Here is a 25,601-nt window from a genome sequence, read left to right as displayed (position 1 = left end):
TTGCAATTCGAAGAAGGAAGTTTATTGCTTATCTCTAATAACAAGTAAACAAAAAGGAATAATTATGCTGTCAACCTAAAAAATAACAATAGTGAAATGGTGGGTTAGGAACAATATTAAAATCCCTGATTGAAGACTTACAGTAGAAATTTGTAAAGTGCTGTTATCCTTGCAGTTTATAAAAAGAAGAAGGAGATGGGAAGTGTTTACAATTTAAACTTTCATTTTGCTTTGCTAGAAGGCACAAGGGATTTGTAACATTTTCACACTTCAGTGGAAATTAAGTCAAACACATCATACACCCCCAAGGTAGCCGTAAAAGCTCTCCCAGAACAGTAAGTGTACCTTGGTCGACAGCAGCTTTGTCAGATACATTTCTTTTACTTTGAACTTGTGTTTCCCTCGATGTCTCTTTCCTTGCACATCTTGGAATGCTTCTGAATCTGGTAAAATCTAGAGGGAAGACGGAGTAGAAGTGTTACCTGAGGAGACCATTTGTGCCACAGAAGGCCTGTGATTCAGCAATGAGCAGAGAAAGCCTGAACTCACCAAATGGCAGTGGTCATCCGAGTACTCCACATCTGAGTGCCAGAGAGAGGGAGAGAAAATAATTCATTAAGAAAAACAAACAAATAAACACCCCAGGCCTAGTTAGCCTTCTCAAGGTAAGCCCCACTTGTGCTGGAAACCAAGAGCTCTTCCTTGTTGCCTTTCCCATGCTGCACCTTAAGATCTTAAGAACAGTGTAAATGCAGGATGAGTGGGGACTAGAGCAGAAAGCAGGTTCCCTGTCCCTGGAAATGTGGATACAGGCTGAGTGTCCATTTGCCAGGACAGGGCAGGAGGGGCTCAAGCCTTGTTATATTTCATTTAACAAATATACCTGCAGCACCTCCTCTGTGGGGAGAGAGGGGTTGCTGCAAGGCTTAGGGCAAGGAGCGAGAGGACTTCCTTCAGCCCTAAATGGAATGCACATTACAATCCATGAGAGTCATGAAACTACTAATTGCACAATTAATTACAATGGTGGTAAGGATTATAAGAGAACTATAAGCCAAGGAAGTAACTAACAAGGCACCCATCTAAGTCTAGGAGTTTTCTTTAAGGAAGGGATGTTGAAGCTGAACTCAAAAGTTAGCCAAGTAAGTGGCCAAGACCCCAGGATGGAAATGAGTGTGCCCCTCCTAGGACTAAAGAAGGGCAAGGAGGTGGCAAGGCAAGAGTGGCATAGAGCAAAGACATTCTCCAGGGAAATCAAAATTATGGTCAGAAAAGATAAAGGGAAGGGAAGATGGGGATTAAGGCATTGGATTTTTTTTTTCTTTTTCTTTTTTTGTCTTGAAGATGAGAGAGACCAGGACATCTGAAATGCTGATGGGGAAAAAAAGCAGTGATGGCGAGGGAAAGCAGTCAATTAAAAAGCAACCACTGGCTCACTGACTAGAGAAGAGCCCAGTGGTGCAGGAATGCTCAGAAGGCTGAAGAAGATGGAGAGTTGTGACCATCAAACTGGCCTTGGGAGGGGGAGGAAGGAGCAGCAGTGGGCAGGTGCAGTAGGTAGGCAGGTTTGGTGCTGGATGTTGAGTTCTGGTTTCAGTCTTCTCTGTGCAGGATGAAATCATCTGCCAACAGTCGGGAATGCTGTGTGGTCGGGGCTCTGAGGCAAGGTTGACTTTGGGGACAGAGCTCTAGGGAAACTCAGTGGTGGTAGGCCGAGTGGAGACTCTGGTCAAGCTGACTACCATGTGTGTAAGTGACCCCAGCAGCTGTTGAGTGAGTTTTTTTTTTTTTTTTTTTTTTTGTAACTGTACACTGTAGGCTCAGAAAAGGCTAATATCTGGGTTCACCAAAGCTGGGACTTTGACAGAGGGGCTTCTGACAGGGCAGAGGGGCAGGGCCTTGGAGTTTTAGCAGAATAGTAATCAAAGTGATGGCTTTCAGTGGGATTGGATAGGGAGGAAGCAGAGACTGACTATCTGGAATCCCAGAAAGAGATCCAGACCTAAGATTGTACTATTCAATCCCCAGATGACAGGCTCTTCAGAAGACCCAGTCTTTGAGGCTTAAAAAAACCCAGCTTTCCCCCTTTTCACAACATAAGGACACCCTCCTCTTTATGCCACAGTGACAGCCACTCTCCAAATAGCACCACTGTAGCTTAATAAAGTAGTGGAGGGTGGGAGTCTCTCAAGGGGTATCCTGAAAGCTACCAAATATTCATCAGGAGCCCTGCAGCACTGACTGGTTGCTGGAAACTACTAGTTTCAGAAAACTAAAAGTCTGAAGTCCCTCCTTCCAGCAGTATGGGTGAGAAGGTGCCTGCTAGGGAGAGGTCCAGAACCCTCTGAGGGCTGAGGACAGGCCTTCTTTGCTGGGGTATAACTGCTCTGGAGACAAATCCAAAACAGGAGACCTAGGGACTTTCTCAAGGCATTACCACAGTATTTTTATGCTCTGAGGATGTCAGAAGAGGACTTTGGATATTGGCCTGTTGACTTTTCCCTAAAAGCTCCCTCTTGAGTTTCGACTTTCCTGAGAAGTTTGCAAGGTGCTATCACACTGGATTCTCCTAGTGGACTATCTTGTTTGTTCAGCTCTTGCTGGGCTGGGGGTTATCTGCAAGTTTTCCTCTCAGTTTGCCAAGAGGACCTTATTGCTATATCTCATCCTACTGTGCTGTTGGAAAAGACCTATAAGGGCTGAGATTCTACCCTGAGTTTAGAGCCATTAAGAGGCAGCAACTTCCTTTATGCTAGGCCGTCTGGGCCAACCACAGTTTACAGTTTCCTTTCCTGCTTCTTTCAGGGCCCTTATTCTTAGGACTAGAAACGGATCGAAATGGCTTTTCTCAGCTTTCAGAGAATTATGTAGCAACAACTCTATCTCAGCTTTGTGACAATATGTCTGAGAGAGGCAGAAACCAATACTTTATAAAGCTGGGTGAGAACAAAAGGTTAACAATATTATATTGGTTACCTGAAGTAAAATTTGCTATCTTCTTAAAGACTTTTATAGTGGATCCATTTGATATCTGAAAGCAAAGATAAAAAATATATGAGTTTTCAAAATTTAATGTATTTCTCAACTTCACTCAGGAATTAGATGGCTGGATGATTCTTACATTCCCTCACTTATTAAATCAAATATTTATCAAGAACTGCTATGTCCTGGGCACTGTGCTCGGGCTGGGGCTATCTAGAATGACAAGGCACTGTCTCTGCCCTCAAGGAACTCATGGTCCTATGGAGGTGACAGACAGATAGTGAGGTAAGGAAAGTGCCCAAAAGATAGAGGCCAGGACGCTGTGGCACAAATGGCCACTCCCCAACTTCTCAGAGGTCCAGGGGCCTGGGTCAGTTTTGTTTTTTGAGGCTCCTACTTGTTATGGGTTGAAATATTTGTGTCTCTTCCAAATTCTTCTAAATCCTAACCTGATGGTATTAGGAGGTGGGCCTTTGGGGAGGTGATAAAGTCATGTGGGTGGACCCTTAGGAGTGGAAGTAGTGCCCTTATAAGAAGAAACACCAGAGATTGCTCTCTGCTCTATTATGTGAGGATACAGTGAGGAAGAGAGTCCTCTGTGAACCAGGAAGAGGGCTTTCACCAGACTCTGGACCCACTTGTATCCTGACTGTGGACTTCAAGGTACCAGAATTGTGAGAAATAAATGTTTGTTGTTTAAGCTATCCAGTGGATGGTATTCTGCTAGAGCAGCCTGAACTAAGACACCTAGTATATTAAGAAATGAAGAAATACCAAAACAGGTTCTCAAAAACTGGCATATAAAGCTGGGTGTCTACTCTACGACACAGCAGTTTCACACGTAGGTCTATATTCAACAAACTAAGTAAATATTCTGATAGTAAACCATTTGTAACTGCCCCATATTGGAAATAACCTGAATACCCATCAACATTAAGATGAATAAGTTGGAGTATTTTCTTGATTATAAAACAATGAAAAGGAGCTAACTACTGCTACATGTCACATGGGCAGATTTTACAACCATAATGTTGAGCAAAATAAGTCTGACAGGAAAGAAAGCATACTGTACAGTTCCATTATATAAAGCTAAAAAGCAACTCAGTCAAACTATGATATTAGATACATGGAGAAGAAAGTGGGGCTAGTGATCAGGAAGGGACAGGAGAGGGTTTCTGTTTCTTGATCTGGGTGCTAACTACAGGATGTACTCATTTAGTGAGAATTCATTCAGCAGAACCAATGACTAGATCTTTTTGGTAGGTAGTAGTGTTTTTTTTTTTTAGGATAAAAGTTATAAGAATTGCACATACTTTTTAACAAAAACTTGGCAAGTCTAACACAGGAGAGTGCTTATCATTGACTGCTAGGTATGTAGTTAATTGAATGTTCATCTAAGAACTCTACCTGAGTGACCACCACCCATATCCTGGCAGGAGCATTTCAAAGTCTTGAGAAAGGCATCCATTACCTCTTCCCAGGCAACAACCACCCACCCTCATCCAGATGTCGTCATTTCTCCAACTTCCATCACATTGACGAGTTCTGCCTATTCTGTGCTTCATAGAAGGGGAATCATACAAAATGGACACTAGCATTGGGCTTCTGAGGGTAAACGTAAGGTCTGTGATGTTAAGCCACATTGTTGTGTCTGCCAGTAGTCCATCCTTTTTTATTCCTGTGTTCATTGCACAAATATGCTACAAAAAATTGCCAAACAATAAAGCATACATGCTGTGATGTGGCCAAACTTCAAAACACGCGAAGTGAAAGAAGCCAAGTCTCAAAGGACCACATGTTGTATGATCTCATATACATGAATGCTCAGAATAGGCAATTTACACCCACAGCAAGTAGACTACTCACTGCCTAAAGCAGGGAGGGGAGGAAATATCAGAACGGCAGCTATTATGAAGACAACAATAAGTGTTGGCAAGGATGTAAGGAAAAAGGCACACTCATTCACTGCTGGTGGTACTGCAAACTGGCAGCCAATATGGAAAGCAGTATGGAGATTTTTTGGGAAATTGGGAATGGAACCACCATTTGACCCAGCTATCCCTCTCCCCAGTCTATACCTAAACGACTTAAAAACAGCGTAATACAGGGACACAGACACATCAATGTTTATAGCAGCACAATTCACAATAGCTACACTGTGGAACCAACCTAGATGCCCTTCAGTAGATGAATGGATAAAAAAGAAATGTGGCATATATATACAATTGAATAAAAAGAGAATAAAATCATGGCATTTGCAGGAAAATGGATGGAGTTAGAGAAGATAATGCTAAGTAAAGTTAGCCAATTTCAAATAACCAAATGCAAATGTTTTCTTTGATATAAGGAGGCTGATTCATAGTGGGATAGGGAGAAGGAGCATCGGAGGAATAGACGAACTCTAGATAGGGCAGAGGGGTTGGAGGGGAAGGGAGGGGGTGTGGGGTTATTAATGATGGTGGAATGTGATGATCATTATTATCCAAAGTACATGTATGAAGACATGAATTAGTGTGAATATACTTTGTATACAACCAGAGAAATGAAAAATTGTGCTCTATACTTTTTTTTAAAGTTATAGGTAGACACAGTATCTTTATTTTATTTTATGTAGTGCTGAGGATTGAACCCAGTGCCTCACGCATGATAGGCAAGCGCTCTACCTCTGAGCCACAATCTCAGCCCCTGTGCTCTATATTGTAATAAGAATTGTAATGCATTCTGCTGTCATACATAAATAAAAAATTAGTTAATTAAAAAAAATGACTATACTTAAATGAGACCAGAAGAATTCGAACTATACCATATTTACTTTAATAGAACCATCTTTGATGTAAAAATTTTATATCTGGACTGGGGATGTGGCTCAAGCAGTAGCTTGCTCGCCTGGCATGTGTGCGGCCTGGGTTCGATCCTCAGCATCACATACAAACAAAGATGTTGTGTCCGCCGAAAACTGAAAAATAAATATTAAAAAATTCTCTCTCTCTCACTCTCTCTCTCACTCTCTCTTTAAAAAAATTTATATCTAACACAAGAATTTATTTCTGAAATAATCTAAAGGACTTTATTATAAAAACTATTTCATTTAAAACATGTTCCTGTCACATGGGCTCCAAGAATGGGTTCTAAGAATGTTTGTTCTCTCTTTAAAAAGAAAAATTATTGAATTACCTCTAAACTAAAGCCCTTTACTAATAAACACTACTGTTAAAAAGTTCTTATAGCTGTTGGGCATGATGGCACATGCCTATAATCTCAGCAGCTTGGGAGGCTGAGACAGGAGGATCACATGTTTGAGACCAGTCTCAGCAACTTAGCAAGGTCCTAGGTGAGAACTTGTTTCAAAACAAAAAATAAAAAGGGCTGGGATGTAGCACAGTGGTAAAGCACCCCAGGATTCAATCCCCAGTACAAAAAGAAAACAATTCTCACAGCTATATAATATGATATCATTACTTAAACTTCAAGGAAATAGAGAAAAAAATGGCTAACATCCCTTTATGTTATTAAATAATAGTTATTGGGTTGCCTTCCAGTGTCTTTTTCACATTAAATAGTTATGTTTAAAAAAAAAAAAAAGAGCAAATGCTAATGAAAACAGGGCTTCCTCTCCGGCTGATGACAATGTTCTAAAAGTAGATGGTGTCACTTTGCACAATTCTGTAAATTTATCTAGAGCCACCGGATTCTACACTATGAACAGGTGGGCTTTAAGGTATATAAATTATAACTTAGTAGACCTGTTAAGAAATTGCCACAGACTTTAAATGTATACATTGATAAATACTTTGACCTTACTATCATGCTCATGCTGTGCCTAGGTAAAGCCTGTTTTGGAGATGAAGTCAAACCTCCTCACCTGAAACCTTCTGGGACCATAAAGCCCAGGGCCAGTGGCCCTCTAGTGCCCTGATGGGTCCTGGGAAACAGCCAGGTATAGAAGTGACCTTCAGGGAAGGAGAGGCGGATGCTAAGATCCTAAGGGCAAACTTGGCTCCTTATTTAAGTTGTTTTGAGGGAGGGGCTGGTCCCCAATAGTTTAAGATGAAGTGGGTGAAGAGGAGGTGGGTCAGGGAATACAGCTCCCCACCTTGGTTCTGGGATCATGGCAGGGAGGCTTATGTCCTTTCTGAACATTATCAGCCAAGCGATGTGTCCTTCCACTGAAGCTCCAAGGCTGTTCTAAACTCTAATGCCTGGCCTTCCCCAGTTTGGGGGGAAAAGAAAAACAAGAAGCTGGTCATTTCTCTTCTAGCCTGCTGCACATTGGTTATCAAAAAGCCTCCCTCACAAGCTTCTAAGGATTAAACCTAATCTTCAGGTCACACCCATGGAGAGAGGAGCAGAGAAAGAGCCAGCTCTTTAGGGGGCCCAACACAGCTGTCCAGCCAGCTGTGTCCAGCCAGTCCCTGAGTGATGCTAGAGGTCTCCAACTGCTGGCGTTCGAGACATCTCGAGGGAGGAGGGCTGGCTGGGTGAGCAGACTCTTCAAAGTGTCACCAGTGGGGAATCTGAAGTCTTGGTGAGCTTTCTGACTCTGCTATTATTACCAAACATCCTCTCTTTTCCCTTGAGCCGTTCCTTGTCTCCTGGCTGATTTTTCAGTTCTCCTCCATATTTGATGCAATTCAGGTCAATGCCGTGTGCAGGCCCCCCTCAGACATCCTCACACACGGTGCTTATGGGGCTGTTTGAACATAGTTACAAAATTCCTCCCCACGAGGAGCTGGCTATGCTCTGTTTCTAAGCCAATAAATATCTTTTTATAAAAGGAAGCCGGTGATTCATTCTGGGTAATTGTCAAAGAATGAATCCTGAACGGATCCTGTTGAGTGTTGAGCCAATACTCGGCTACTGTCAGACGCTTTGTTTTGCCAAAAGCGAGCCCCCTCGCTCTATAATCACAAACACCAGGGACGGGCCTCCCATCAGCAGCGTTGCCAGAAGTTCAAATGTCCTTTCAAGAGCTGGCAACGTCTTGCTGCTGGCACTGTGCTCAGGCATTAAGATAGTGTAGACACAGCTTGTACCAAGGAAATTTTACTCTGAAATTATCTTCCAAGAGCCAGTGTAAAAGCATTTTATTAGTGGATGAGTTGTGTGTGTGTGTGTGTGTGTGAGAGAGAGCGAATTTCCTTCACAGCTGCTCTGGGGCTGGAACGTTTCCACCCGATGTGACGCTTTAACTCTATTATAAGAACAGAAAAATCATTTACAGATGTTTGTGGGGGGCGAAAGGTTTCCGCTTCCTATTTTGCACAAGTCAGCTGTTGCCGAGTTAAGGACAGAAGTGCCTTTTTGAAAAGTGCTTCAGAATCGGAAGGGTTAAAATTGTGATGCTGTTTGTTTGGTCCTAGGAGCTCCACATGCTTCCTTAAGGGTGACTCATTTAATCGTCCCATCCTCCTGTGAGGCAGGGAGCATTCTCTAGGCTCCTACTTTTAGAGGATGAAAACCAAATTAAATCAGGGAAAGATTGATGTCCCTTGATGGATCTGCAGCAGGATTGCTTCTCCCACCCAGAGCAGAATGGGTGCCCTCGGTAATTTCAAGTTAAATTCTTCCCAGTTTCACAGTCTTCCAGGATTCACAGTGACTACAAGGCTACCCTCTGATGATGCCAGCCTGAGGCAGGACACAGCAGACATGACTGTAGATACCCCTCGTTGGAATTAGAAGTTGGGACCACACAGGGAAGAAAAGGATCCTGTAAATAATTTAAAGTCACTCCTAAAATGTGCACGAGTATGAGATTTCTTTTTTTTTTAATTGTTTGTGAAAGATGAGGTTTCAGAGAAGCAGAGTTAGAAGTTGAGGACCCACACTTTTTTTTTTTTTGAGAGAGAGAGAGAGAATTTTTTAATATTTATTTTTCAGTTTTCGGCGGACACAACATCTTTATTTTCTTTTATGTGGTGCTGAGGATCGAACCCAGCGCCCCGTGCATGCCAGGCGAGCGCGCTACCACTTGAGCCACATCCCCACCCAATGAGATTTCTTGATGTCAAGTATTATCTGTAGGGCCTAATTTGGAGATTATCCCATAAAAACAGATTTTCTAGAAATATAAGGTTGCACTTATATTTAACCTTATAAAACTGTCATTTCTATGGACCAAGGCACTCAGCTATTGGCAATTTCATATGGTTCAGCCTAAGAGAAATAATGGAATTATAGCTGTGGATTTTATGGAAAATGATGAATATGATCTGAATATTATGATAATTTTTCCTATTGGAAGAAAAAAATGCTAAAGACACAAAAATCAATATAAATTACCTTGTGGGAGCCCTTACTGGTCTCTTTCATTACTGAAGCCACCTTTCTGTCAAAATGGTATTATCTGAAAACAGAATTCCATTCCACGAGCATTGTCACAGCGGCCACCCGCCAACATTACTCTCTCCCCGTCAATACTGTCCCCCTCACTGATGCTCCAAGGCTGGAGGCAGATGAAAAGGGAGTGTTTATTTTTCTTGGGGCCAGAGGGACCTTGCACAGTCCTTCAGCACATTTGAAAGGGGTTGTTGGAAGATTCTCCACAGACACATCCACTCACACAGAGAGAACAGAGCTCCAAGGGATTCTTGAAACTAGAGGAAAGACCCAGAGAGCTCCTGCTTCTCCATTGTTGACTTGAAATTAACCCTGGGCCCAGGAGCAAACTCCCTTCGGGGTCTGTGAGAGAGAACCCTCGGTTCTTCCTTCCTCAGGGAGTTGGGCCTCCAAGTGTGTGTGAAATTGGGAACTGAAGTGTTCTGGGTATGTTGGTGGGGTTGGTACTGCTGGCCTCCCTCGGATGAAGGTGACTGCCATCTTCAAGGACAGCTAGTCACAAGAGATGTTAACGTGGGATCAGAAACAAGGAAGCATTTTATAACCCACAGCCACGAGATTCATCATAAGATCTTAAGAGAAGTTGCCCTTTGAGTTTAATGTCAGAGGATATTAACTACCAGGGTATCTATGTCATTCATCAGGCCCAGCTGTCTAGCCAGGCTGCTTAGAGGTTGGGAACAGGAGGCTTGGCTCTGGGTAAGTTTATTCCTCTGGCCCCGAGGAAAGCCACAGTTTCTACAGTGATTCATTTTTCATCTGCATTCAGCCCTGGGGCATCAGTGAGAGGAGCTGTGTGACCTTGGCCAAGTTTCTTCACTTCTCTGGGCTTCTGAGTGGGAATAATGGCAGTATTCATCTCACTGGGCACAAAAGAGGATGAGAGGAGTTGCTGTTGGTAAAAGCCTTTAGAACCATGCCCAGCATGGCAGCAGTGTGGCCTGTGCTCTCCATGTAAACAAGCACCTCAAGGCATTCATGCTTCGAGAGACCTGCAGAAGTGGCTCATCCTTTCATTTTAGGATCACAGATGACACCCGACCGAAAGGACCTCTAGCCTTCCCTAAGAGACACTTTGGGACATTCCTAGGAGCTTTAAATATCTTTTGAATGGCAGGAGTGGCCTTGGCAGTGACCCTTTCTGCATTGCCGACTCTTGGGGTGAGCAACAGTCTTCAACCACACAAGATTCATCATCTTTTCTGCCTCCCCAAACCTTGCATTATCAGAAAAAGAGGTGCAATCTGTAGAGGAAACTTCCTGCCCCCCAAAATACCTTCCCTGCACCCTTGATACCACCCCCCGGCAGTGTGGGTGCAATGACACAGCGCAGCAAGAGTCACACAGGGCTCAGGGGAGAGGAAGGAGGCCTGGACTGCAGAGAAATTAGCCACCTGGGCCAGCAGCCCGTGCCACTGATCCCACCTGCTCCAGAACAGCATGGTCCCCTTCACAGTCAAGCCCACAGAGCCGAAGCTGGTTACAGAGGCACTTAAGGAAAGGCTTAATTATAGGGAGAAAGCCTTAATGTGTTTGGAAAGACACCAGCTCACTTAACCCCTTGTCTGTCCGAGACTGAAGGAGACTGGAGCAGAAATTCACTCTCCCCTGTGTTCATCTGATGGAAAACAGTGGGGGGAGGCGGGGGACAAACAGCTCCAGCCTAAAAGAACAGGGTGGTTGTGAACACTGATGAAGCCAGTGTGTGTCCACGGTGTTGGGCACTGGCAGCCACCGCTGTCATCATGCAATGCCAGAATTGGCTTGTGTGCCATCCTGTAGGTATCTGGGGGGCTGCATCTGGTCCACGGAGATGCTATATTTTTGCAGATCCCTCAGATCCCTCTAGAAACCTGTTCTTCAAATATACAAAGAGCCAGTCATCCTGGGGAGACCTGCTCCACTCTATTCGCCCCAAGGGCAGAACAAGGCAAGAAGAACAGGGCTCCAGCTCCAACAGCAGGGACTTTGTTTAGATAGGAGGAGGAACTGGCAGTCAGTAAAGATTAACTTTAAAACCGAACTAATTTGGACTAATTGGAGGGAGGTGAGTCTGAATCACTTAAAACTCTGAATTAGACCCTATTTTTAAATGAAATATAGTTTTTTGCTTTCAAGCACTTACAGTGACTCAAACTAGGGCGCTTTAGTAAATGAATAAGAGTGATAATTAGCATCTTGTCTCTTTGGAGGGAAAAGCGAGTGCTGGAGGAGAAATTTTTTCTTTCATGAAAGGGCAGAAGCAAACTTCAGCCCACCCCTGTCGAATTATTCCCAATTTTGAATCTGCAGAGGCACTACTACATCAAGCACAGGTCGAGGCAGCTGAGGGTGGCAGAGGCTTTGCTTAGACCAGTCTTTAGAACACAGGGCTTTGGAAATGGCCCAGGCTCAGAGAGCGCAGCCGATGACCTCTCCAGTTTCCTTCAAGCTCTCTGCATCTATTTCCCTTATGGCTCAGCTTTTTAAACATAAGGAGAAGCCTTTAAGCCCTCATGTCCTAGTCTCTTGTCATTTATTACCACCATGCAGTGACGCTGGGCTATGAGGCCAATAAATCATTGGGACGGGAAGTGACTACCGGCCGGATTAATTTCATTATCATCCTTAAGCAGATAGGTGTCTAGCACAGCCAATGTCTCTGTGAAGAGGGATGTTCCATCTCCCCTGACAGGCCCTCCCCGTGCCTCACGGACAGCTGTGGTACCTCTATTTTCCCCGCTGGAGTGACCTGTCCTGCCTTTCCCTACTAAAGGCACCGAGTGGCCACCTCTCTTTCTGAGGGGCCCACTCTGTGTTGCACAGGTGCACAGAGTGGGGAGGCTCAGTTGAGCAAGGCAGGCATTCTAGCCAGGAGCATCAAAGCGAGGTACTGGTGGCTCCACCCCTTCCTGATGTCTAGAAAAGCTTGCCACCCAGACACAGGGAGAGGAGGAGATGGCCTGCAGGTCTGGAACTCAGAGCTTCTCAGCGGTGCCATAATAAGCCCCTCCCTGGCCACTTTCACCCAGCAGGGCAGTGCCTCCCACTCGACCCTCCCTCTGCCCACCGATGCCTGTATTCCTGAGTCCAGCCATGCATACTATTGGATAGCTGCATGGGAGCGGGGCAAGGTGGCCCCTGTCTTTAATCCCAGTAATTTGGGAGGCTGAGGCAGGAGGATTGCAAGTTTGAGCTCAGCCTGGGCAATTTAGTAGATCCCATTTCAAAATAAAAACATAAATAGCTCTGGGCACACAGCTCAGTGATAGAGTGCTTGCCTACAGTGTTTGAAATCCCAGATTCAAAGCCTAGTTCTAAAAAGATAGATAAATATATAAAGCTTTCTGGGGAGTCTTATAAAACCCCAAAGCTAATGACTGCTCTTGGAAAGATGACTCCAAGGCCAGGAAACCCAGGCTGCAGAGGACTGAGCTCGGGAGCAGGCTGTGATTCTGCAGCTTCCTCTGTGAGGTCTTCTCCAGCAAAGCCAGGAGGGCAGTACTGGCTCAGGTGTCACCATGGCAACCATTTCCAAACTGAGTCTGAGACCTGCTCAGCCATAGAGCCCAAGGATGGGTGTTCTCTCTTCCTGGCTGCTGTCCAGAAACCTTGGCTCTAGAATAGTCTCAGCTTCTGGCTGGCTGAGGACAGAGCTCAAAGGCCTGCCTAGCGTGGGCCCATCTCCCTGGGATTTCTGAGCCGTGAAACACAGCTCTAAGTTATCTATGGAAAAGCACCTGCTACTCCTGAGTGTCAGCCTCGACCTCTCCCTGACTTCATCTCCCTCCCAGGTGGCTTGTAGCATCCACCTCCTGAGCCCCTCAGAATCCATTCCCCAGGGCATCTCCACGGCACTGCATTACTGTGGACAGCCCCATCCCTTATCTGAAATTCTGCCACGGCTTCCAGCGGGGCTCCCTATTTCCAGCTTTGCAGCTCTTCTGTGCACACCCCATGCCCACCACAATCACTTTCTGAAACACAAGTCTCCCCTGCTAAAGGCCCTCTCCTGCGATCTGCTGTCCTTGGGTAAAATGCAAACTCCTAAGAGACTGAACAGGCCTGAAGGATCTGCATTTCCCCTTCTTAGCACCCCCTCCAATTTCTCTGGCCTTTCTCTGGAGAAGCAGTTACTGGCTAAATAACAGGCCTGAGCCTCAGTGTACCTATCTATAAGCAATGGAACCGACCTCATAGGACTGCTGTAAGATGGAATGAGCCGAAATAAAGGTTAACGTTGAAGTCAGCACCTGGTCCAGAATAAGCACTCCCTAAGCCCCGATATTATCAGCTCTTACTGCCACCCAGAACCCTCCTACCATTTCGACCAGTCCAAAGTTGTCTCTTGAATACACACGCGTCCCTTGTCTGCTGGATGTGCTGGCACCTTATCTCAGTGTGACCTGGTCTTCGCGCCTCTCCTGTGCATTCCCAGCTCTGAGCACATAACAGACACTCAACAAAGATGTGGCTAATGCTGCTGAACAAATCCCAGTGTCCAGTGTGTTCAGGAACTTTCCCTGCCTCCTTGCCATGCACAGGCTTCTCTGGCACTCACGTCTTAGGAAGTTACGTACTCCCTCAGCCTTCACCCAGCAGAACAGTCAAGGGCTAAAGGAAGTACCACTGCATATTGCAAACACACAGTAAGTTGAGAACTTCTTTAGAATGAGGGCCAGACACAAAAGGATTCAAGGTCTGCTGTGAACACCATGGAGTGAGGTGAGGTCTGGGGCTTTCACAGGCTCTGTTGGCATCAATACACTTGGCATATGGCCGTCACGTGTGTGTGACAGCTATCCTCTGGCTTTCCTAGGAACACACTTTGCAAGGCTAGACTATCTCATCAGGCCAGAACTTCCCATCTAAACTGCAGGACGGAGTGATCAGGCAGCATGAAAACAGAAGACCTCCAAGTGTACCACAAGGGACAGCAATTCCTGGGCTCCTCTGAATGAGCAACCAAGGAAAACTTCTGTCCCAGAAACCAGCAATCTGACAACTATTCCAGAAAGTAAGTGGGAGTCCTGGTTTTTTTTTTTTTTTTAAAGATTGATGTGATTTTTTAAAATACCTTTATTTTATTTATTTATTTTTATGTGGTGCTGAGGATCGAAAACCCAGCGCCTAGGAGAGTGCTCTACTGCTGAACCACAGCCTCAGCCCCTTCTTTTTATTTTTTGAAGAATTTACCTGGTACTGGAGGTCATCCAATTCAGCTGGGTTAAGAAGAAGTAAATGTCGAGGTCAAGTCTCATTCTTACCTCATAGTGGCCAATGGTATTCAGCTTGGTTATTCCATCTTCAAGAATCACAGAGGAACTGTCAATATCCAGAAGTTCTTTTTGTCGTGTGCCCACTTGAAGCTCTGAAAAAGGAAAGGGGGAGTCATTTTGTTCCATTTTAAAATCATGATGAAAAACTTAAATGTGGTGCTGGGGTTGTGGCTCAGTGGTAGAGCACTTGCCCTGCGTGCATGAGGCACTGGGTTGGATCCACAGCATCACATAAAAATAAACATATAAAATACAGGTATTATGTCCATCTACAACTAAAAAAAATTAATAAAAAAATGTAAATGCTCTCCTGCTATTTTCACACGTATATTTCAAAAATAAAATTTGAATGAAGTGGTAAAGCTTTGAAGATGTGGAGACGCATCAGCCAGACTGGCAGCCTGAGCTTTGTTTTGTTTCTGGTTTGTGTTCAGGGCTCTGACATTTCAGTCTGCTTCTCCCCGAAGCTTTCACGCTGAGGCTAAGCCTGGAAGTAAAGCCACTGAAGACACAACCAGGCATCCTCCAAGGGTCTAAGTGCTTCAGAAAATTTCCAATATTCACACACATATGAACACATTTTCACCAACAAAGGTGCAATATGAACTCTCTGCAGGTTCTTGCAGGGGAGGTGCTGTGCAGCCACCAGTAAAACAGGGTGCAAACTCCCCGCAGGGTGACCAGCTTGTGCCCGAAGGTCAGAATGTGGCTACTAATGTGTTGTTGTTGTTTTTTTAAAATTTCCTGAACCTGCAGTGTTTGAATTATTATGTTAACATCAATTTAACTTCCACATTTAAATATTAGGAGATTAAACAAAAAAATGTGGACACCTGATTTCTCCTTTTAAAAATCAGGGACTGCTAGGCATGGTGGCACATGCCTACAATCCCAGGGCAGAAGGATCTCAAGTTCAAGGTCAGCAAACTAATGAGAGACTCTCAGCAACTTAGTGAGACTCTGTTTCAAAATTAAAAAAAAAAAAAAAAGAACTGGGGAGGTAATTCAGTGGTAAGCACCCCTGGGTTAAATCCCCAGTCCCCCCCCCCCACCAAAAAAAACAAACAAACCCTGGTTCTCAGGAGAAGCCAACAGCTCCTATTGTCCAGGGACTGCTGGAACTGAAGGGACACTGAAGGGATAGAGAAAAGGGATTGAGGGAGAGAGCTACATGACATCTGGAGGTGCAACTCAGTGATACAATTTGCCTGGCACATGTGAGGCCCTGGGTTTAATCCCCAGCACTGAAGAAAAAATTAATTTTTTAAAAAAATCAGGTAATAATCAGGTAACACTGACCCTGCAGCCTGCATGGCAACCCTCAGCTGAAGCCAAGTGGCTCTCTCTTAGATGGCAAGTCCTTTCCCAAGTCAGACCCCACTATTTCCTACTGCGCTAGATGTGACATTCCTATTTACATACTTCCTGCCCCTTTGGGCATCTCTCTCTGAGCCTCTACTGAAAGAGGTCTGAGCATCCCAGAAAGGACTGGGTTTCAGTACAATTTATGGCTGATTTCTAAGGCTTTGCCTCAGTTTCCTGAGACCATCCTTGGAGGTAGTTTGGAAGAGCAGCAGGCATGCAGAAGTGTGACATGGCCTCTAGGCTGTGTCCCCGCTTATCAGCATACAATGTAATGCCACCAGCTTGTTTTTGCCCCTGCCTTCCTACTTTAGGAGGTAAGGGGATGCCTGGTTGAAAAAAAATCTAGGAAAAGTGGGAAGACGCCACCGTCACTACCACGGGGCTCATTAGTGGCAGTCCTGAGGCTGTTTTCCCTGTGGTTGTTGGGCTGGGTGTGCCCACGTCCTAAGTGGTCAGAGCCACACATTTGCAAGACACATATTCAAGGTGAGGGAGCTGATGGTCTGATTAGGCCACGGTTTCCTGGCTGGGGCTCCCCTTTTACCCAGTCTGTAAGCAAGTAAGTTGAAACTGTCTTTGAGCTGCCCAGCAGTCTATCCAATGGAAGGAAAAAGAAAAGCAGTAGAGAAAGGTGGCCCAACACCCTGCTTTCTTTGAAGCAGGTTGAGCAGTCACTGCACATTTGCAGGGTCTCCCAGAGACTTCCCAGACCCCGCCTCAAGGCTCTTCTCTAGCAGGCTTGATTGGACGGGGAAGATTTTAATTGCCTGCTTAGTCGAGGCCTACAACTGCACGTGGAGGGGAGATGAACCTTGTTACGCTGTCTGTCACTGCCACGATTTTGCTGCTTTCCTGTCCCATTATCTGCTCTACAACCCCCCAGCGATCTCCCAGGAGGCCTGCGCAAAGCTCAACTCTTAAAATGTTGATGAACATTTGAGGGGAGCAGAGCCCTGTTAGCCTGCTCACGCATATGCTCTCCTTTGCAGTATACCAGAGAGCCCGCAAATGAATTCATAGCAGATGCTGCTGTGGGTTGGGGGAGGATGGAGAAGATACTTAATGCAGCCTGCGATTAGCACAGAGAGGAAGATGACCTTTCCGGCATGCTGGAGTTAACACTCAGCTGAGACACCCGGCTAATGACATGCTCCGTATCACAACAAACAAATCAAATGCCAATGTGAAATGCAACACACATGGAGGGCATGGGGTTTACACCTCTTTGTACTTCCTGATGCAAGGTGAGGTTCCATTTGGTCTTAGGGTCAGCAATCTCATGAATCTGATTTACAAACACAATATTTAAAAAAAAACAGCATCTCAGAAGGATTCTGCTGGCTAGGCAGAGTCACAATGCTGGTGAGAGAGTGAAGTAGTCCCCTGGCCCCCCAGACACGCCCTCTGGGGACAAACTGGCCACATAAGCTTTGCCAAACAGAAGCTACAGGGCAGGAAGAGAGCAAAGGCAAGGCAGGCACTCATCAGGGGATCAGGGCAAGGTTCCCACAGCGCCTTACCAAGACCAATCTCGTTGAGCTGGAGTCCATAAGGAGAGCCGTTTTTGCTCAAGAACGCTTGGAAAATCTTTTCTTTGGCTTGGCCTATGGTATCGCAGTCAAGGACGTTGACTGAAATATTCCGACAGACATCTGCACTCTCGTTTTCTGGGATTTTTTCAAAGACGACATTTAATGCCTGCAAGAATACAAACAGGTTTCCAAGTCTATTAGATAATTGCGATCTGAAAGGCATTCATAAAAGACACAAGCTTCAGCGAGCCCTACTAATACCTCCGACAGCACATTAGCAAACACCGTAGCGCATTATACTACTTTAATCTTTTCTCCATAATCCATTCTTTTCAGGGATAATGGAAAGGAAAACAGAAAGTTAAAACTCTCATTATAGAGCAAGCATTGAATAAATAGATCTGGGAGGGAAAAATACATACACATAAATATTCCCAAAATGGCGATTTCTAATTTCATCCTCAAAAAAAAAAAAATTGGAAAATTTCCACAGTAAATGAGGGCAGACTGGTGATTATCTTTTTTATTAACAAGAACCACAGAGTCCCACAAGTAAAGTTCCGGGTGACAGGAAAGGTTACGAGGTCCCCGTATTGATCACACCAAAGAGGTCAATTCTTAATATGCATCATTAATTATGGTAGCATTCATCTCCCCTCCACTTCAACACCTTCAGTCAGACGTGTCTGAGCCCTCATTAAAATACTGAGATTCCCCACCCTGTACTATTATTCCTGCATTAATTACATTTCAGTGCCATTACTTTGTCATTTAATTCTCCCAGTGCAGCGAAACCTCAAAATCAGACTAATGGGGGAAGGAAGGCTTGTGTGTGGGAACAGAATGGAGGGCTGGCTCACAAGGCATCTGAAAGCAAGTTCAGGTTGACTTTGGTGAACGGGATCCAGGGGAGGGCCGGGATCTGCGTCAGTAGCGTGACACAGTTTAGGTTCCCGGGCACCTTGGTGATCATGGAGGCAGAGGGTACAAAATGCACAATTATTTCATGGATTTGGGCCCGGGTTAATGAAGGACTATAAAATGATCCAATAATGGGAATGGGAAGAAATTACGGGGTACGAGTATCCTTGGGATCACCTCAACTTTGAAGTGCATATAATAATAGTTCCTGCCCCTTGAGCGCTGTTAGGAGATTAAGTGAAATGATGCATTCTGGAGCTGCTGGGAAGGAGGACAACGGCAGCAGTGACTTATCAAGTCGATGCCATGGTCTGCTGTCCTTGTCACAGTGTGCCCTCATCGGGAAACAGAGGCTCCCTCCACACTGTCCAGCAGGACTCGAACTACATGCTCAACGTCTCTGTCACGGTGAGGAGGAAGGTGCCAGCCATTTATCCCTGACTTCAGTTCCCGCCCACCCCTCACCAGCTGGGTAACCCTCTGTAGTTCGGCTTCTCAGCTGTAAAGTGGGAATAACTGTGACCGACTCTTGAGGGTTCTGTGACAGTGAACCCACCAAACCACATAGCATTTAAAACCGTAACTGGTGACAGGTGACTGGCACTGGGAGATTCGACCTGCAGACCACCCATGTGGACAGGAGGCCTCTGGACCTGGGGTAGCTCTTGGCTGGGCAAGTTGTGTTTCTGGAGCCAGTCACTTGGCTCCTCTGCCCCTCACGATGGGGGAAGGGCACAATAGCTCTGAGGCCACCAATTCCATCACGGGGGCCTCTTCCCTAGAGACAGATTCACCTCCAGAAGGTGCCGCCTCTACGTCCAATCTCCTGGTGGAATAGGATTTCAACACAGGAACAACTGAAGAGCAGACGCGCTCCTGGGAACCACCAGCATGGCAGAGGCCTCACGTCCCCCTCAGTGGTCCTTAAGTCACATCTCCCAGCTGCTCGTCACCAGACACGTGTCTGAGTGCTCCGTGGTTCATTCTGCCCAGTGTCACGGGACCCTGAGGAGTCAGTAACCATGGTGAAGCCAATTCTCAGGGGCTTACAAGGATGAAGAGGGAGAAGGCACATCCTCCAGATATCAGGCTCTCACCAGTCACGGGATCTGACACTGCTTGACCTTGGACTTCTCAGCCTCCAGAAAGGTGAAAAGCACATTTCTGATGTTTATGAGCCACCCTGTTTGTGGTACTTTGTTATAACTGCCCCAAAGGACGAGACAGGTGATTTAAAAACCTGCCCCGACCATCCTGTTTATAATAACACAAGAGGAAACCTGGGTCCAGTTCTGGCCCAGGGACGAAGGCTCAGTGTGAGCGGACCCTGAACTCCCGGGTTGACTCAGTCTGGGCCAGGCAGGTCTCCACACTTGGGCAGAGGGGCTCTGGCCGGCTCTCAGAGAACATACTTTCTGGGTCAGCCACAGACCAGCAAAGGGTTCACTGCTTCTCAGTTCACAAACAAAACTCTATACGGGGAGAAGCTGGGCAAGGGGAACACCACTGGGCAGACTGTCCAGAAGGATCTAACGAGGTGAAGCCTCACATCCACATCCTGTCCCTCATCTCCCCCCTCCCCCTTTTTTTTAAACAATATTTATTGTGGCCAAAACCTCTGCCAAATACATTTCAAGACATACATTTTCCTTTTCCTTTCTTTCTTCTTTTGGTGCTGGGAGCAAACCCAGAGCCTTGAGCATGCTAAGGTTGCCTTCCATCTCTGAGCTACACCCCAGGGCAAACCTCTTTGAATCCTCCCAGCATCCTAGCAAGGATCCCTCATTTGAGAGTGAGAAAAGCGAGGCCCAGAAGGACTAAGTAACTTGCTCCAGGAAACCCAGTAAGTGACAGAGCCAGGAAGCAAGCCTGATGTACCTAACTATAGAGTTGGTGCCACCATCCTACCCTGGGCTATGGTATTGACCCTTCTTGCACCCTGGCCCTTGCTCCTCTGGGGCCCAGCAACTGCCTGGGAACCCTCCCGTCTGAGACCTGGCTGTGGGCAGCGTGCTCGGCTGGAGTCCTACATACATGGCTGCAGAATGCACATAAGCACCAGGCCTGAGGCTGCATCCACACCCGACCTGGCATCTCCATCAGGGGTGTGGCAGTGAGCGCTCATCCATAGGGGCTTCCAAGATAGAGATGAATGGAAGCACCTTTTAATCAGAGCCCTACGATCCCGGCTCAGGTAATAGTTTTATAGGTATTTGCGAAATAACAATCTGTTACTACCTAACGGGCTCTATTGTCTTTAACAAAAACACCTCTTTATAGGCAATAAATGTTCTTAAAAACATAACCATGAGGGGAAAAAAATTCCTAACTGAATGTAAAATAATGTAAATCTCCCACTGCCTCCACAGCTAGATGGGTGGAAAAGAGGTAAAATGGCATTTTAGAGAGTCCACAGGGAATTCTGAGAGCAAAGCCAGACACAAATTGATTTGTATTCATTTTTATGCTGCTGACACTTACTGCTCAAACAGCAGTTTCCTAAAATGTGCATTTGGGGGCTCTCAGGTCGCCGAGCCTCTTGACGCCTCCACCTGCAGCTGGGAAAACCCACCCTGGGCCTTCCTTCAATGGCAGGAGGGGGCGGCCTTCAGCTTCTGGGCCCCTAGGGAGCACTTCCCAGTGGGAGCGCCTCCTCCAGCTCCTCCCCCATCAAACCCACTGGCCTGGAACCTTCTCCCAGTCCCTGGTGTCAGGTTTGCAGGCCCTTGAGACCTTAAAGCACAGGTCTCAAGGGCCTGCTCTGGGACCATTCACGATAGGTTTGGGAGGCAGCTAGGAGACAATACTCGACCACCAGGCGCCTTCAGCAGCTGAGTAAGTCGCGCAGGGCGGGAGGGCTGGCGGAGCACCTACCTCCACAGCCACAGCCCATTCTCTGCTCCCTCCCAGCCCCTGGAGTGTAGGCAAGCCACCAACTTCTCTACTCTTAAAATTCTCATCGTTCTTATCTGGAAGGAGTGATAGGATCGATAAATAATGACAGTAGTGAATGTGATCATTACACACCTGTGATCCCAGCAACTCGGGAGGCTGAGGCAGGAGGATCACAAATTCAAAGCCAGCCTCAGCAACTTAGTGAGGCCCTAAGCAACTTAGCAAGAACCTATCTCAAAATAAAATATAAAAAGAGGGCTTCGGAGCTGGGGTTGTGGCTCAGTGGCAGATTGCTCACCTCGCACGTGCGAGACCCTGGGTTCGATCCTCAGCACCACATAAAAGTAAATAAATAAAATAAAGGTGGTCCAACTACAACTAAAAAATAAATATTAAAAAAAAAGAGAGGGCTGGGGAGCTGGGGTTGTGGCTCACTGGTAGAGCATTTGCCTAGCATGTGTGAGGCACTGGGTTTAATCCTCAGCACCACATAAAAATAAATTAATTAAACAAAGATATTGTGTCCATCTACAACTAGAATTTAAAAAAAAAAATTAAAAAAAAATTTTTAAATAAAAAGGGCTGGGGTTGTGGCTCAATGGTTAAGCACCCCCAGGGTTCAGTCCATAGTACCAAAAATAATAATAATTAATAATAATACTGATAGTGGTGACTTCAAACGAAGGAGTGCTTGGTGTGTGCTGAGCCCTGTTTAAGACAGGGAGTGTGTGTACGTTAGTATGTATTAATTAACCTCAGGACAATCTTGAGGTGGACTCAGCTATTATTCTCATTTCGCAGGCGACAGACCCATGCACAGAGAGGTTAAATAAATTGCACAAGGTCCCCCAGCAAGAGAACCAGGCACTGGAGCTCCGTGTTCTTAAATAAATACCTGGTGATTCCGCCTTTCAAAATACCAGAAGGTTTTATGAAAGTAAGTGTGGTGCAAATCTACAGGGTGGTGACTCATTTTTAATACCCATCAAGGGCTTAAGTGCTCTAAAATGTACCCTGGCCTTTTCCCCAGGAAGGTGCCACTCTATTGAGAGAAGCTGCTCTGGGTCTCCCTGCTTCCTCTGCATGAAAGGATCAGCAAAGCTGAGGTGACACAAAGGTTGACTGTCAACCAACAGGCATCGCTCCTCCTCTGCTAATAAAAGCCAGGTATCCACAGCTGGGGCCCCAGCTAGACCAGGAAGCCATTGTGTCAACTCCCCTTTCTCCTCCACCAGCAGCTGGTCATGTGTCCAAGCTCCTCAGCCAATAACAGGTAAAAGGAAAAGTTTTCTACTCAAACAAAAGGGGTGAGTAGTGCTCAGGGCTGTGGCAGCCATCTTGTGAGCAGGAGGGCAGGCTCAAGAGGAAGGGCAGAGACAGTGGCCCAGAGTGTTGTTGTGATGCATGAGGCAGCATGTGGACTGGCCTTGAGCAGCAGACTGTCTGAGCACAGCCCCGCATCCTTACTATTTCAGGCGACATTTGACCTATTTTCTCTCACAGCTGAATGTACCCAAACCAACAGCACTCACTTTGTCCATGCTGAGGTTGACAAATTCATTCACACACACCTACTTATTTTGCACCTATTGTGTGCAGGGCATGACAGCAGGAAGCTCAGTCTGGCACTCTTCCTGCCTGGTGAGTCCTAACAGATGAGAACTGTAAGGTGGACACAACCAATCCTGCCAGGGAGACCGTGGTAGGGATGGACCGGGTGTTTCAGGGGTTCTGATGAGACAGGGCAAAGGACAGGTAGCTGATTATCAAAGGAAAGGAAATGGGTAGATAGCACGTCCCCATCAACCAGTTGCTAACACCTGGCAGGGGGAGAATTACACTTTCCAACCCAAGCAATCACCCCTTGGGGCTACAAAGGAAACCCAAAACCTATAAAGGGGCAGGACACACCCACTCCCACAGGCACCAGCTAAAAGGGCCCATCCTCTCTGGAGAAATCTCTCTCTCTCTCTCTCTCTCTCTCTCTCTCTCTCTCTCTCCCCCCTCTTCTGTCTCTTAAATCAAATTCACTTTCTACCCTTGCCTTGGTTCTACTGGGTGTTTAATCTTCAACACTGCGGAACAAGGACACCATCCTGTTTTTCAATATTGGTATCACGGTGAGCTATCACCTCCAGCTTGGAGCAGGTATTCCAAGGGACAGAACTTGGGAAGGCTAAGGAAGAGGGATTGGGATTGGGTCTTCAGAACCTCTCCAGAAGGAGGCGTCTGGACATGGAGACCCCTGGCTATCAGCTTCCATCTCTAACTTGGGCTACCAGGTCAGGAAGCCTAGAGAAAGAATCCCACTCCTTTGGGGTGGAAGGGAGGGCCAGGCTTGCTGTCCCCAAACCACCACCTGCTATCTGAGGGAGAAGTCCTATTGAGGCAAAAATAAGGGAGAAGGAGAGAATGCTGCTCCGTATTTCTAGTAATAATAGCCGACACTTGTCGAACACTCATCACACACTGGGAAGGAATCTGCTGACTTCTTGTACCTCACAACTTTATGAAGTAGGTACTATTATTAGCTCATTTAACAGATGGAGAAACTGAGACACAGTGAGGTCTAGAAACTTGTTCAAGATCATAGAGCTGGTGGAGGCACAAGGAAAACATGTCCAGACTCTCAGCTGCAAAGATGGAAGGCCAATCAAGGTGCCCACCTTCCCTGGGCAGCAGAACCCTGCCAGAGGTTCTCAGTCAGTGCTACCAGAGGAGACAGGCTGGACGCCTGGGAGAGGAGGCTGGACCCCCTGTGGTTCAGGTGACACCCATGGACAATTTTGCAGAATTCATGATCGTTTTCCTGTCTCTGCTGCTGTCTGTGGCCATGTGACCAAGTCCTGGCCAATGACAATACGTGGATGTGTTATGTGGCAGCTCATGGGAAACTTCCCTAAAAGACAGCTGGTGACCGTCTGTCCCCTTTTCTCAGCTGTGCTTAGGTCCTGCTGTGGAAATGTGGAAGGAGGCTGGGAAGCAGGTGCCTTGGACCACGAGGCAAATTGGTTCACCGAAGTGGGTGGGGCCATGAAGTTATCCAGAACGGGAACCACCACCGAGGACTGCCACCCGCAACCACACGTGTGAGAGAAACCAGCTTCCCTGTGGCTCAAGCCTCAGGCTGCTCACTCTCGGCTCTGTGCAGCTGGACTGCACCCTGTGAGAGACCAGGCCAGGCACCCAGGAGTTATTAGAAGGGCAAGGCCATCTGGGAAGTGCTCGGCCAGGGACACTGGAAGGGCCTGGTCCCTCTAGAGCACGTCCCAAACCAGCCTCTTCTGGGTACCTGTTCAGGATGATCACTCTTCTTGCTTGTCCACATCTGTCCAGCCAGCCACGATCTGTCCAGCTGGTTGTAAATGCCCAGCCACGGGAGTTACACGTAACATTTTAAATAACATAGACACAGGCATTTAAGAAATGTTTTCCACCACGGTGGAGCAGGCTAATCAATTCCCAGCATCACCCGTCGTCAATAACTAACCAACCAAAAGGAATGCGGAAGGGACACTTCTGCTTGGTGTACCTTACAGGTGACAAGAAAAACAGGCTGGGTGGCTGAACATGTTCTATATATTCTTTTCTGATCTCATAACAGCTATACAGGGTGGGGTTTCATCATTGATTGTTTACTGATGAGAAAACCAACAGAGAGAAACGTAGGTGGTTTCCCCAAGGTCACACAGACATGTGGCCTGTGTCAGATTCAGACCCAGGACTGCAAAACGCCAAGCCCACCCACCTCTTTGGCCCCAGCCCCTGGGCACTTGGACCTATGACCACATGCCTATCTCCTGAGTGGTCCCCCCCCCCCAGGTCCCTAATACCTCCCGGCAGTTCTGGGTATTGAGGAAACAGAGAAAATAAGGCTGCAGGAGCCCAGAGGCTGAATCTGAGGGGAGTGACATTTTCCTGGGGGGGAGAATGACCGGGTTGCTTTACTGGTTCTTTTTACCTCATTCTTGGTGAGGAAGGGCGGGGAAGCCTATGTGTATTTGCCAGAATGCCTTATAATACCCAGAAAGTAATTGTCAAAGAATTTATTACAAACCAGCAACTTCATCGTAAAAGGTCTTAGAGCAATAATTGCTTTCATTAAATAAAACCTATAAAATATATTTCTAATTTCATTCCAGGGCCAAATGAAAGTCAAGAGAAAAAGGTCTGATTCTTATACCAAGCTCAGAAAAGTCTCTAAGATTTTCCAAGCTGGCATCAGTGGCCCTGGGACATCCTGGCTATCAACCCCTTAAAAACTGGGTCTACCCAACCCCCCTCCTTACTCAACACTCCTTCTCCTCTC

The 25,601-nt window shown here is 46.3% G+C and overlaps 1 protein-coding gene across 2 annotated transcripts in view; it reads right to left on the bottom strand.

Moving 5' to 3' along the window:
- PLXNC1 (plexin C1) overlaps positions 1 to 25,601 on the bottom strand; it is a 145,224-nt gene that overhangs the window by 9,242 nt on the left and 110,381 nt on the right. For both annotated transcript variants that reach the window (XM_081311525.1, XM_081311524.1), the window contains exons 22-26: positions 17,465 to 17,642; positions 14,568 to 14,671; positions 2,977 to 3,031; positions 550 to 581; positions 346 to 453 (exon numbers count right to left, since the gene is read on the bottom strand). In XM_081311525.1, the coding sequence (XP_081167651.1) occupies positions 346 to 453; positions 550 to 581; positions 2,977 to 3,031; positions 14,568 to 14,671; positions 17,465 to 17,642 (477 nt within the window). The remainder of the gene's footprint in view (positions 1 to 345; positions 454 to 549; positions 582 to 2,976; positions 3,032 to 14,567; positions 14,672 to 17,464; positions 17,643 to 25,601) is intronic.

The sequence above is a fragment of the Spermophilus citellus genome, assembly GCF_964194105.1.
Source record: "Spermophilus citellus genome assembly, chromosome: 10".
In the NCBI taxonomy this organism is placed as follows: Eukaryota; Metazoa; Chordata; class Mammalia; order Rodentia; family Sciuridae; genus Spermophilus; species Spermophilus citellus.
The sequence above is the reverse complement of the archived record's forward strand: the minus strand, read 5'-3'. Positions and strand labels throughout refer to the sequence as shown.